The 12,823-nt window shown below is 52.4% G+C and overlaps 1 protein-coding gene across 1 annotated transcript in view; it reads left to right on the top strand.

The window, feature by feature from the left end:
- The window catches only part of syne1b (spectrin repeat containing, nuclear envelope 1b), a 420,847-nt gene that overhangs the window by 174,819 nt on the left and 233,205 nt on the right, over positions 1 to 12,823 (top strand). Inside the window, exons 51-52 of the mRNA XM_070891000.1 lie at positions 7,785 to 8,094; positions 9,620 to 9,784. Of these exons, the coding sequence (XP_070747101.1) occupies positions 7,785 to 8,094; positions 9,620 to 9,784 (475 nt within the window). The remainder of the gene's footprint in view (positions 1 to 7,784; positions 8,095 to 9,619; positions 9,785 to 12,823) is intronic.

Genomic DNA, 12,823 nt, shown 5'->3' on the forward strand with positions numbered 1-12,823 from the left:
CGACAATATATCGTAGTTCTCCATCCTGCTCCCCGGCCACTGTTGCTGGGCCAGACCGTTCGGAGCCTTGGTTTCTTATTTCACCCCAAGCTGAGCTTGACTCCATATCGTCTCCATCACCAAGACCTCTGTAACATCGCCCGCCGCCCCCGCTGCCTCAGCTCAGCTGTTGCTGGAACCCTCATCCATGCTTTTGTTACCTCGAGACTTAACTATTCCAACGCTCCCCTGGCTGGCCTCCTACCTTGCACCCTCCATAAACTGCAGCTGATCCAAGACTCTGCTGCCCGTGTCCTAACTCACACCAAGTCCCGCTCACCCATCGCCCGTGTCCTAACTCGCACCAAGTCCCGCTCACCCATCGCCCGTGTCCTAACTCGCACCAAGTCCCGCTCACCCATCGCCCGTGTCCTAACTCGCACCAAGTCCCGCTCACCCATCGCCTGTGTCCTAACTCGCACCAAGTCCCGCTCACCCATCGCCCGTGTCCTAACTCGCACCAAGTCCCGCTCACCCATCGCCCGTGTCCTAACTCGCACCAAGTCCCGCTCACCCATCGCCCGTGTCCTAACTCGCACCAAGTCCCGCTCACCCATCGCCCGTGTCCTAACTCGCCCAAGTCCCGCTCACTCATCGCCCGTGTCCTAACTCACACCAAGTCCCGCTCACCCATCGCCTGTGTCCTAACTTGCACCAAGTCCCGCTCACCCATCGCCCGTGTCCTAACTCGCACCAAGTCCCGCTCACCCATCGCCCGTGTCCTAACTCACACCAAGTCCCGCTCACCCATCGCCTGTGTCCTAACTCACACCAAGTCCCGCTCACCCATCGCCCGTGTCCTAACTCACACCAAGTCCCGCTCACCCATCGCCCGTGCCCTAACTCACACCAAGTCCCGCTCACCCATCGCCTGTGTCCTAACTCATACCAAGTCCCGCTCACCCATAGCCCGTGTCCTAACTCGCACCAAGTTCCGCTCACCCATCGCCCGTGTCCTAACTCATACCAAGTCCCGCTCACCCATCGCCCGTGTCCGAACTCATACCAAGTCCCACTCACCCATCGCCCGTGTCCTAACTCGCACCAAGTCCCGCTCACCCATCGCCCGTGTCCTAACTCGCACCAAATCCCGCTCACCCATCGCCCGTGTCCTAACTCGCACCAAGTCCCGCTCACCCATCGCCCGTGTCCTAACTCGCACCAAATCCCGCTCACCCATCGCCCGTGTCCTAACTCGCACCAAGTCCCGCTCACCCATCGCCCGTGTCCTAACTCGCACCAAGTCCCGCTCACCCATCGCCCGTGTCCTAACTCGCACCAAGTCCCGCTCACCCATCGCCCGTGTCCTAACTCGCACCAAGTCCCGCTCACCCATCGCCCGTGTCCTAACTCACACCAAGTCCCGCTCACCCATCGCCCGTGCCCTAACTCACACCAAGTCCCGCTCACCCATCGCCCGTGTCCTAACTCATACCAAGTCCCGCTCACCCATAGCCCGTGTCCTAACTCGCACCAAGTTCCGCTCACCCATCGCCCGTGTCCTAACTCATACCAAGTCCCTCTCACCCATCGCCCGTGTCCGAACTCATACCAAGTCCCGCTCACCCATCGCCCGTGTCCTAACTCGCACCAAGTCCCGCTCACTCATCGCCCGTGTCCTAACTCGCACCAAGTCCCGCTCACCCATCGCCCGTGTCCTAACTCGCGCCAAGTCCCGCTCACCCATCGCCCGTGTCCTAACTCGCACCAAGTCCCGCTCACCCATCGCCCGTGTCCTAACTCGCACCAAGTCCCGCTCAGCCATCGCCCGTGTCCTAACTCACACCAAGTCCCGCTCACCCATCGCCTGTGTCCTAACTCGCCCAAGTCCCGCTCACCCATCGCCCGTGTCCTAACTCGCACCAAGTTCCGCTCACCCATCGCCCGTGTCCTAACTCACACCAAGTCCCGCTCACCCATCGCCCGTGTCCTAACTCGCACCAAGTCCCGCTCACCCATCGCCCATGTCCTAACTCACACCAAGTCCCGCTCACTCATCTCCCGTGTCCTAACTCGCACCAAGTCCCGCTCACCCATCGCCCGTGTCCTAACTCACACCAAGTCCCGCTCACCCATCGCCCGTGTCCTAACTCACACCAAGTCCCGCTCACCCATCGCCCGTGTCCTAACTCACACCAAGTCCCGCTCACCCATCGCCCGTGTCCTAACTCACACCAAGTCCCGCTCACCCATCGCCCGTGTCCTAACTCACACCAAGTCCCGCTCACCCATCGCCCGTGTCCTAACTCACACCAAGTCCCGCTCACCCATCGCCCGTGTCCTAACTCACACCAAGTTCCGCTCACCCATCGCCCGTGTCCTAACTCACACCAAGTCCCGCTCACCCAGCGCCGACCAACATTGACTTCTGGTCCGGCAACGCCTCGATTTAAAAAATCTGATCCTCATGTTCACATCCTTCCATGACTCCACCCCTCCCTATCTCGGTAACCTCCTCCTGCCCTGCAACTCTCCGAGATATCTGCGCTCCTCCAATTCTGCCCTCTTGTACATCCCCAATTTCCTTCCCTCCACGATTGGCAACCATGCCTTCAGCTGCCTAGGCCCTAAATTCTGGGATTCCCTCCTTAACCCTCGCCACCTCTCTATCTCTCTCTCCTCCTTTAAGACGCTCCTTAAAACCTACCTCTTTCACCAAGCTTTTGGCCATCTGTCCTAATATCTCTTTATGTGGCTCGGTGTCAAATTCTGCCTGATTACGCTCCTGTGAAGTGCCGTGGGACATTTTACTATGTTAAAGGTTGCTATATAAACGCAAATTGTTATTGTTGTTGCTGATTATAACTAATTTTCCTTGGGATTAGGTGCAGAAGAATTTGCCTACATTTGAATAGATTTGCCTATGATTAAGAGTGGGATGGGAATGTTAAAGGAAGTGTTACATGAAATGTTGCAAGAAGTGTTTGACAATGCCTGCCGCATGCTAGATTTTTAATATATTGTAGATACACAAACAGTCTCATGGGCGGAGGCTGAGTGTAGTGTCCCTGCACCTTACTACAAACTCACACGAGGCATAGATATATCAGACACGGTCACTCTGTGACATTCACCTTTATTCCCAGGACCAAGGAGTGTGGACCCTGGGTGGGACCTCCCCTTTTATACCTGGAAACCCAGGTGAGGAGTGTCACCCGCAAGTTCACCCCTGTAGTCAGGATGTGCATTTCTAGGGTACAGGTACAGTGTACATGAGTTACAGTTACATGACTGTCATTGCAAGATGGTTAAATACATGACATCACCTCCCCCCTTAAGTCTTTTTATTTCAGAGGTTAAGTCTGTCAGGTGGTCGACGCTCTCTCGTGGAGCGCCGCAGTTGTGGCTCTGGTGGCTGAGCCTCGGCACGCGCCTCTGTCACCTGAGGTGATTCCGGCCTGTCCGGGCTGGCCGCAGGGACTGTGCATGCTGAGGGCTGTCTTTGTTGCTCGTCCGCTGGCAGTGGTGTGGGTACCATCTCATATTCTTCTTCAGGTTCCTCCGTGCCTATGCTGAACCTTTTCTTTACTTGGTCCAAGTGTTTGCGGCATATCTGCCCATTGTTTAGTCAGACCACCATGACTCTATTTCCTTCTTTGCCAATTACGGTGCCCTCAAGCCACTTGGGTCCCAAAGCATGGTTAAGAACAAATACCGGGTCATCTATTTCTATACACCTCCCCCTTGAGCCTCGATCATGGAGCTCGGTTTGGGACTGGCGCTTGCCCTCAACAATGTCTGCCAGGGCTGGGTGAATGAGGGACAGCCACGTCTTGAGCGTGCGTTTCATGAGGAGTTCCGCTGGCAGGACTCCCATGAGCGAGTGCGGGCGAGACCTGTAGGCCAGCAGGAGGCGCGACAGGCGGTACTGAAGGGAGGGTCCTTGGATGCGTAGCATGCCCTGTTTTATGACTTGGACCGCCTGTTCCACCTAGCCATTGGAAGCCGGCATGAACGGCGCTGTCCGGACGTGTTTGATACCATTGCCCGACATAAACTCCTGGAATTCATGGCTGGTGAAACACGGGCCACTGTCACTGACCAGGATGTCCGGCAAGCCATGGGTCACGAAAACCGTACACGGACTCTCCACGGTGATGGATGTCGTGCACGAGTTCAATATGATGCGCTCGATCCACTTCGAGTATGCATCGACAACAATCAGGAACATTTTCCCCATGAACGGGCCCACATAGTCTACGTGAATACGTGACCACAGTCTGGTGGGCCAGGGCCACGGGCTGAGTGGGGCCTCCCTGGGGGCATTGCCTAGCTGGGCACACGTCGTACACCTGCGAACCCAGTGTTCCAGGTCTGAGTCAATTCCCGGCCACCATACATGTGACCAGGCAATGGCCTTCATTAACACGATGCCAGGGTGCTCGCTGTGGAGTTCCCAGATGAACGCTTCCCTTCCTTTCTGGGGCATGACTACCCGGTTGCCCCATAGCAGGCAGTCGGCTTGGATGGAGAGCTCATCCATCCGTCTCTGAAACGGACTGACTTCCTCGGGGCATGCCCTGTGTGTGGTCGCCCAATCTCCAGTCAGGACACATTTCTTTATCATGGATAGGAGGGGGTCTCTGTTGGTCCAGAGTTTGATCTGGCGGGCTGTGATGGGAGAGCCTGCAGTGTCAAAAGCCTCAACGGCCATGCCCATCTCGGCGCTCTGCTCTGACGTCCCCTCGGTGGTGGCCAGTGGGAGCCTGCTGAGCGCGTCAGCGCAATTTTCAGTGCCTGGCCGGTGCCATATGGTGTAGTTATACGCAGCCAGTGTGAGGGCCCAGCGCTGTATGCGACCTGATGCATTGGCATTGACAGCCTTGCTGTCGGACAACAAGGATGTTAACGGCTTGTGGTCCATCTCTAGCTTGAACTGTCTATCAAAAAGGTACTGGTGCATCTTTTTCACACCGTAATCAGACGCGAGTGCTTCCTTCTCGACCATGCCGTATCCACTATCTGCCTGGGAGAGCGACCTGGAGGCGTAAGCCACCGGTTGGAGTCGGCCGTCATCGTTACCCTGCTGCAACACACACCCAACCACATAGGATGACGCATCACATGTTAGGACCAGTTTTTTTTACAGGGGTCATACAAAGTCAACAGTTTGTTAGAACACAGCAGGTTCCTCGCCTTATTGAAAGCCCGTTCTTGACAGTTCCCCCAAAACCATTCACAACCTTTACGCAGGAGCATGTGTAACGGCTCCAACAATGTGCTTAAGTTCGGCAGAAAGTTCCCAAAATATTTCAAGAGTCCCAGGAATGATCGCAACTCCGACGTGTTGCCAGGTCTGGGCGCCCGGCGGATCACCTCCATTTTTGATTCAGTGGGCCGGATCCCGTCTGCGGCAACCCTCCTGCCCAAAAACTCGACCTCCGGGGCCAAAAACACACACTTGGCCTTTTTCAGCCGCAAGCCTACCCGGTCCAATCAGCGTAGCATCTCCTCCAGGTTGTTGAAGTGTTCTTCGGTGTCTCGATCCGTTATGAGAATGTCGTCTTGGAATACAATCGTTCCAGGAATGGATTTGAGCAAGCTTTCCATGTTTCTCTGAAAGATAGCTGCCGCCGAACGAATGCCAAACAGACACCTGTTGTAGATAAATAATCCCTTGTGTGTCGTGATGGTGGTCAGAAGCTTGGATTCTTCAGCCAGTTCCTGAGTAGTGTAGGCCGAAGTGAGGTCCAACTTTGTGAACAGCTTACCACCTGCCAGCGTGGCAAAATGGTCCTCCGCTCTCGGAAGCGGGTATTGGTCTTGCAGCGATACTCGGTTGATGGTGGCTTTGTAGTCGCCACAAATCCTAACCGAGCCATCTGCTTTGAGGACGGGAACGATGGGACTTGCCCAGTCGCTGAATTCAACGGTCGAAATTATGCCCTCTCTGAGCAGCCTGTCCAGTTCACATTCAATTTTTTTACGCATCACATACAGCACCGCTCTGGCTTTGTGGTGCACTGGTCTGGCGTCCGGAGTGATGCGTATCACTACTTTAGTGCCCTTGAACGTTCAGACACTAGGTTGGAACAGTGACCCGAATTTTTGCAGGACCTGTGAGCATGAACTTCGCTCCACGGATGAAATGGCGTGCACATTCCCCCATTTCCAATTCATCTCAGCTAGCCAACTCCTCCCCAAAAGCGCGGGGCCATTTCCAGGAACGATTTAGAGTGGCAGCCGGTTCTGTGATCCATTGTGTGTTACCACCAAGTTTGCACTGCCCAGCACTGGGATGATCTCTTTGGGGTACGTCCGTAGCTGTGTCTCAATGTGTTCCAGTTTGGGCCTGCTAGCTCTGTGTGGCCATAGTCTCTCAAATTGTTGGGCGCTCATGAGTGACTGGCTAGCTCCCGTATCCAGCTCCATGTGCACCGGGGATGCCATTCAGTAAGACGTTCATCATCATGGGTGGCATTTTAGTGTATGAGCTGTGGACGTCAGCCACATGAACCCACTAAAACTCAGCATCTATGTCTTTACCCCAGGCCTCATCCTGCATTGCAGACCCCTCGTCTGGTTCCTCTGTCTCGCAGATTAGCCTCACTACTGCCTTTTTGCACACCCTGGCCAAGTGTCCACTGACATTACAAATCCTACAGGTATATTGCTGGAAGCTGCAGCTTCTCGCAGTGTGTCTACCCCCGCACCTCCAGCATGAGCTGAGATTGAGATTGCTGTTAACAAAAGGACTATTACCAGGCATTCCTCTCTGATTGCCCATTTGGCTGTTTCTAAGCACTCTGATAGTGGGTGTTAATGGTCCCATCGCAGGACGCATTGTTCCTCGAGTTTCTCGTCGCCAAATGTAGTGTCCCTGCACCTTACTACAAACTCACACGAGGCACAGATATATCAGACAAGGTCACTCTGTGACCATCACCTTTTATTCCCAGGACCAAGGAGAGTTGACCCTGGGTGGGACCTCCCCTTTTATACCTAGAAACCCAGGTGAGGAGTGTCTCCCGCAAGTTCACCCCCCTGTGGTCAGGGTGTGCATTTCTAGGGTACAGCTACAGTGTACATGAATTACAGTTACATGGCTATGTCATTGCAAGATGGTTAAATACATGACACTGAGGAATACCCTGTCATCCTGAGACAACGCTCATTAATGGCTCCAGCTGGTCAGGCTGCATTTATCGCCCATTTCTAGTTTCCTTGAATGGACTCGGAGTTCACCACAGTGCGGGAGTGGAGTCACGTGTAGGCCCGGACCAGTTTAGGGGTGGCACATTCCCTTCCCTGACCCAGAGGGGCCTTTACGGCACTCCGACAGATCAAGGTCACTTTTTCTGGTGCCAGCTCCACAAATGACCAGATTTTATGGAACTAAAATTCACCGCTTACTTCGGCAAGATTTGAACTTGCGACCTCTGGGTTGCTGGTCCAGGACCAGAACCACTCGGCTGCCAAATGCATCAAAGGATCACAGGATCACAATGGTTTAACGGCCGCGATTCATCAGAGGTGACCTCATTTTTATCATTCTCTACTTCCTAGTGGGCAGTGTAAGGGGAGGGCAATAATCAGACCGACACTGTCCAGTAGTATGTTATATTGTGTGACCTTCCCTGTCCGCACAGTTGTATAAACTCATTCGTAGCCTGTTCCCTTTAGTCCTCCCCCATCACTGGTAGGAGTCCCTGGCTTCTCCCCCATCGAATTATGGACAGAGTGTTGCTTTCCCTCATCAGTGCCTCTTCTGTAACCGTACATTCTGTTGCTCATTTGCCTTCTAGCCAGCTCGAGTGGGCGGTGGTGCAGTGGAACAGTTACCTGGAAAGTAAGAGGCAGCTACAACAGTGGATGGAGTCTATGGAGCAGGAACTGAGCCAAGGCCTGGAGCAGCAGCCAGACCTGAAAGATAAGCTCTCGCAGCTGGAGCGATACCAGAGCCTCTTGACTGATATAGAGAAGCACTCGGTCATACTTAACCGTTTGATGGACAAAGCCCGGGAGCTGCTGGAGAGAACTGGTGATGCGTCTTTCACAGAGGACGCACACCTGGAGATGAGGACCCAGTTTGCTGATATTGTTGTGGTCGCCAAGGTAACCTGCCCTTCCTGTTCGGGTCCGATTCCCCCAGGGTTGTAACGGAAATGACCACAGTGAGGTAGCTTAATGTGGGAGTTGCAGCATTAACCGCTGTTACTGACGTCATGTCTTGCTTGGTCCCTGACTGAGAGACCCACTTTCTGAGCAGAATGTAGTTTGTGCATCAGAATGCACACAGGAAGAAAAAAAACATTCTATGAATGTTAGCTAAGGACTTAACTTGGACTGTAATTGTGAAACATTATGTAGGGAACCACCCTCCTCTTGAGAGCCGAGTGGGAAAAGTCCCTGCCCACTGAACCATATGGACTCCAGGTCTGCACTGAGTGGTCTATGGTTGGGCCAGCAGTCATGGTGAGATGGTTATGATGATACAGTTACGGTGATGTGGTTACGGTGATACGGCTACGGTAAATTTTAACCCCCCCAAAACGGATGGTGTCGGATCAGATGTTAACATTTTATAAATCTCAAACCCGATCCTAACCCGCCCACTTCTGGGTTTAATGGAGGCAGGACAGGGGCGTGAGGCCAACCGCTGCCAGGTTAAATATTTTAATGAGGCTGGCAGCCTCTGATTTAACCTACTCAGCAGGTTTAATTCTGGCCGGCCAAATTTCCCAGGCCTTGGGAAACCTGGCAGCTGAAGCGAAGTGAGTACAGCTTGGGGACAGGTAAATGCCTTTACAGCACTGCTTGTGGGCCAGGAGGAGCTAGAGTGCTTCCCCCCGACCTCTATTAGCCTTCCGCACACATAGACCTCCAGGGTCGGGGATCGAACCGACTTGCTCCAGAGTCTTGCCAATCAGGCTGAATTCTGGGCGGGGAACTTTTCAAGGAGAAAAGACACCGATGTGGAGCTAAAACTCGACAGAATGTGGGAAAACCCAGAGTTCCGGGTATCCTGTCCGATACGGTTGCGGTGATATGGTTACAGTGATACGGTTACAGTGATACGGTTACGGTGATACGGCTATAGTGATACGGTTAGAGTGATACGGTTAGAGTGATACGGTTAGGGTGATACGGTTAGGGTGATACGGTTAGGGTGATACGGTTAGGGTGATACGGTTAGGGTGATACGATTAGGGTGATATGGTTACGGTGATATGATTAGGGTGATACGATTAGGGTGATACATTTACGGTGATATGGTTACGGTGATACGGTTACAGTGATATGGTTACGGCAATACACTTGGCCTCAGCACCGAAGGGTGGGGTGTGTGAGGATCTAGCCAATTCTCCCTCTGCAGATCGGCATCCAATGATTGTGGGATGATGTTAGGATTGGGTATAGCTGTGCTACCCTTCATGGTCGAATAACCTTCCTGATACTCGATATCGGAGCTTGCACAAGGAGAAAGGCGAGGTACACGATGGCCTGTGGAATTGTAGACCAACAAAAGTCACCACCTGCAGGAGAGGCGGTGGGGGAATGGTTCAGCGGAAATGATACTGTGGATAATGCATATGTTCCGATCGTAACAATTTCCGTATAAACATGGTTTCGATTTCAGGGGAAAGTAAAGAAGCTGGAGGATATGGTGCAAGACCATCAGCAATATCACAATGCTGTGCAGGAGCTGACCAACTGGCTGAACTCGGCGAAGGAGGAGCTCCACCGCTGGGCGGATTTATCGGGAGACTCGGTCGCTCTGCAGCGAAAGCTGAAGAAAGTCATGGTGGGAAAATTAATCCTCACTTGATCTACAGAAGTTAGACAGCAGAAATTTGTAAAGAGGAAATGCAGATTCACATATGGTATCAGCTGAGGCTCAGTGGGTAGCACTCTCGTCTCTGAGCCAGAAGGTTATGGGTTCAAGTCCCACTCCAGAGACTTGGACACTTAATGTAGGCTGACACTCCAGTGCAGTGCTGAGGGAGTGCTGCACTATCGGAGGTGCCATCTTTCAGATGAAGCATTAAGCTGAAGCCCCGTCTGCCTTCTCAGATAAGTGTAAAAGATCCCCTGGCACTATTTCGAAGTGAGCAGGGGTGTTCTCCCTGGTGTCCAGGCCAATATTTATCCCTCAGTCAACATCCAAAAATAGATTAGCTGGTCAATATCACATTGCTGTTTGTGGGAGCTTGCTGTGCGCAAATTGGCTGCCGTATTTCCCACATTACAACCGTGACTACACTCCAAAAGTATTTCATTGGCAGTAAAGTGCTTTGAGACAACCTGAGGTCACAAAAGGTACTATATAAATGCTCGTCTTTCCTTTTTATTTTTCTGTCAGGCCCAAAGCTTAACTCATCCTTTTTACAGACACCTGCTGTCCATTTTCAGCATTTGCAGATATCCCTTTTTATATAAATATGATAATAGATTTTTTTTTTAAAAAAGAGTTTTCAGTTTCTTGTTGCAAGTGTGAAGCAGTTTGTGTAAAACTGGAATTGCTGGAAACTCACAGCGACTGTGGGAAGAACAGATGAGTTCATGTGTTGGGCGACAGTCCTTTGTTTGAACTAGAAAAAAATGAAAGACGAACAAACGTTTCAATAGAGTCAGAATGTTGGCCTGATGTTAATTCCGGGCAGATGTCGGGGTGCGAATTAGAAACTCCCCTGCCGCACCAGAACTGAGGCCATGGGGCTATCTTAACTCCTGAGCCTCATTGGGGCAGGAGGCGACAGGAAATCGGGCAGCTCGGAGTCCTCCCAGCAGGTCCCGCGGGCGTCCCCCGATCGGGAAGGGAGGAGGGTGGTTGCCGCAGCATGCCTACGCTTTCCTTGTGGGGCCTGGAGGAGCAGGCCTGTTCCTCCTGGCCCCACAGGGAAAGGAAGAGAAAGAGGTTCAGCTCTGACCTGTTGTAGCCTTCCTCGGCCCCAATCCTCTCCCCCTCTGACTGCACCTGCTGGGTAACTCCCAGCGACTCCCCATTCAGGCCGGTGAGTTACAATTGCAGTCGCGTCCCAATGACATCATTGGGACCAGACATGCAAATGTAAATAAGGACCCCCCCCCTCCCCAGCTCAGCAGAACATGTTAAAATTGGGAATGGTCAGCCCCAGGTTGGGTAAGTAACCCGGCCGATTTTAACTCCCCATTCGCCCGGTTTCTGCCCAGCGGATAGGGTTAAAATTGCCCCCCGAAATGTTGCCCCTCCCCCTCGTGAGTTTTTTTCCCCCTTCCTCTATGTTCTGACTCTATTGAAACGCTTGTTCATCTTTTATTGTCCTCAGCTCTGACCACGGACGGTCTGATCCAAATGTTAACTCCCCTGTTCCCTCCACAGCAGCTGATGAAATCCGTTCTCTGTTTGCAGCATTGCTAGCTTTTGTTTCGGATTTCCAGCATTTTATTTTGCTTTTGTGCCCATTCAGAATGGTTAGGTGCAACTCGATCTTAACGAAAGCTGGGCGCGAGAGAGTCAGGGGCGGGGGGGGTTTAACAATGATAAAAACGGAGAGCGTGTCCCCAGCCAGCCACAGACGCGCCTGTTGCCGTTGACGGCGGTGGGTAGCAAGCCGTGCGAGTGTCCCACCCTCAAGAGGCGGGACTCTTCATTAACGCATTTAGATTAGGCTCCCACAGTGCAATTGGTAGCCTCATTTAAGGTGAACCGTTGATGCGTGGGATTCGCAGGGGTCGGGAAACCCGGCACTGAAAGGGAGGCAGGAGATGGCTCGTGGGTCAGGATGAGCAGGAGTATTCCCCCGCAAAGAAGCCTTAAGCCTCCGCTCCGCCAATCGCCACTTCTCTCTCCCCGTTGCCGCGATCGGTGACCTCACCCCACCGATCTGTAGCTCCCAATTGCCGGACACCACTCCCAAAGGTCTTGCCAGGTCTTCCCCAAACTTCCGCGTTTACCCACACTCTCCCCGCCTCCACCTAAATATCGGGCCCATGGTGCTTTTTTAAAAAAAGTAGTGTTATCATTCTGTATTTAATGAGTGCAAACCCTATTTCTGTAACCTCCTCCAGCCCTGCAACATTCAATGCAGGCCTCATGTGCATCTGGATTTACTTCGACCCACCACTGGGGGGCCGTCCCTTCAGTTGCCTGGGCCCTAAACTCTGGAACTCCCTCCCGAACCTCTCCGCCTCTCTACCTCTCTCCTCCTTTAAGATGCTTCTTTAAACTTACCTTTTTGACCAAGCTTTTGGTCACCTGTCCCCATAGAGTCTCATAGGATCATACAGCACATTAGAAGACCATTCTGCCCATTGTGCATATGCTGGCTCTTTGAAAGAATTATCCAATTAATCTCACTGCCCCGCTTTTTCCCTATAGCCCTGCAAAATTTCCCCTTCAAGTATTTATCCAATTCCCTCTTGAAAGTTACTGTTGAATCTGCTTCCACCACCCTTTCAGGCAGTGCGTCCCAGATCATAACAACTCACTGCAGAACAAAGATTCTCCTCGTCTTCTCCCCGGTTTTTTAGCCAATTACCCTAAATCTGTGTCCTCTGGTTACCGACCTTCTTGCCTGTGGAAAAAGTTTCTCCCTATCTACTCTGTCAAAATTCCTCATCATTTGGAATACCTCTATTAAATCCCCCTTTAACCTTACATAGAATTATATAGAATTAGTGTACAGCACAGAAACAGGCCACTCAGCCCAACAGGTCCATGCCAGCATTTATGCTACATCCTCCCATCCCTCTTCATCTAACCCTATCAGCCTATCCTTCCATTCCTTTCTCCATCATGTGTTTATCTAGTTTCCCCTTAAATGCACATATACTATTCACCTCAACTACTCCCTGTGGTAGC

The sequence above is a fragment of the Pristiophorus japonicus genome, chromosome 9 (assembly GCF_044704955.1).
Source record: "Pristiophorus japonicus isolate sPriJap1 chromosome 9, sPriJap1.hap1, whole genome shotgun sequence".
Taxonomy (NCBI): Eukaryota; Metazoa; Chordata; class Chondrichthyes; family Pristiophoridae; genus Pristiophorus; species Pristiophorus japonicus.